This window comes from Morone saxatilis, unplaced genomic scaffold (assembly GCF_004916995.1).
Source record: "Morone saxatilis isolate NCDOM2014 unplaced genomic scaffold, NCSU_SB_2.0 Contig16, whole genome shotgun sequence".
Taxonomy (NCBI): domain Eukaryota; kingdom Metazoa; phylum Chordata; class Actinopteri; family Moronidae; genus Morone; species Morone saxatilis.
The window spans coordinates 5,678,009-5,678,222 of record NW_023339718.1 but is presented as its reverse complement, the minus strand read 5'-3'; the positions used below and the strand labels follow the sequence as shown (position 1 = coordinate 5,678,222).

General features: G+C 55.6%; 1 protein-coding gene across 2 annotated transcripts in view; it reads left to right on the top strand.

The window, feature by feature from the left end:
* Positions 1-214, top strand: part of dnm1b (dynamin 1b) — a 6,050-nt gene that overhangs the window by 1,046 nt on the left and 4,790 nt on the right. For both annotated transcript variants that reach the window (XM_035657790.1, XM_035657791.1), the window contains exon 5: positions 24-191. In XM_035657790.1, coding sequence (XP_035513683.1) covers positions 24-191 — 168 coding nt within the window. The remainder of the gene's footprint in view (positions 1-23; positions 192-214) is intronic.

The following is a 214-nucleotide window of genomic DNA, read 5'->3' as shown; positions in this document are numbered from 1 at the left end:
TGTTGTTGTTGTTGTTGTCACAGGCGGAGGTGGAGGAGACGAGCGGAGACGGACACATTCACAGTCTGGACCCTCAGCTGGAGCGACAGGTGGAGATCGTCAGGAACCTGGTGGACTCGTACCTGTCCATCATCCACCGCACCGTCAGAGACCTGATCCCCAAAACTATCATGCACCTGATGGTCAACAACGTACGGCACACACACACACACAC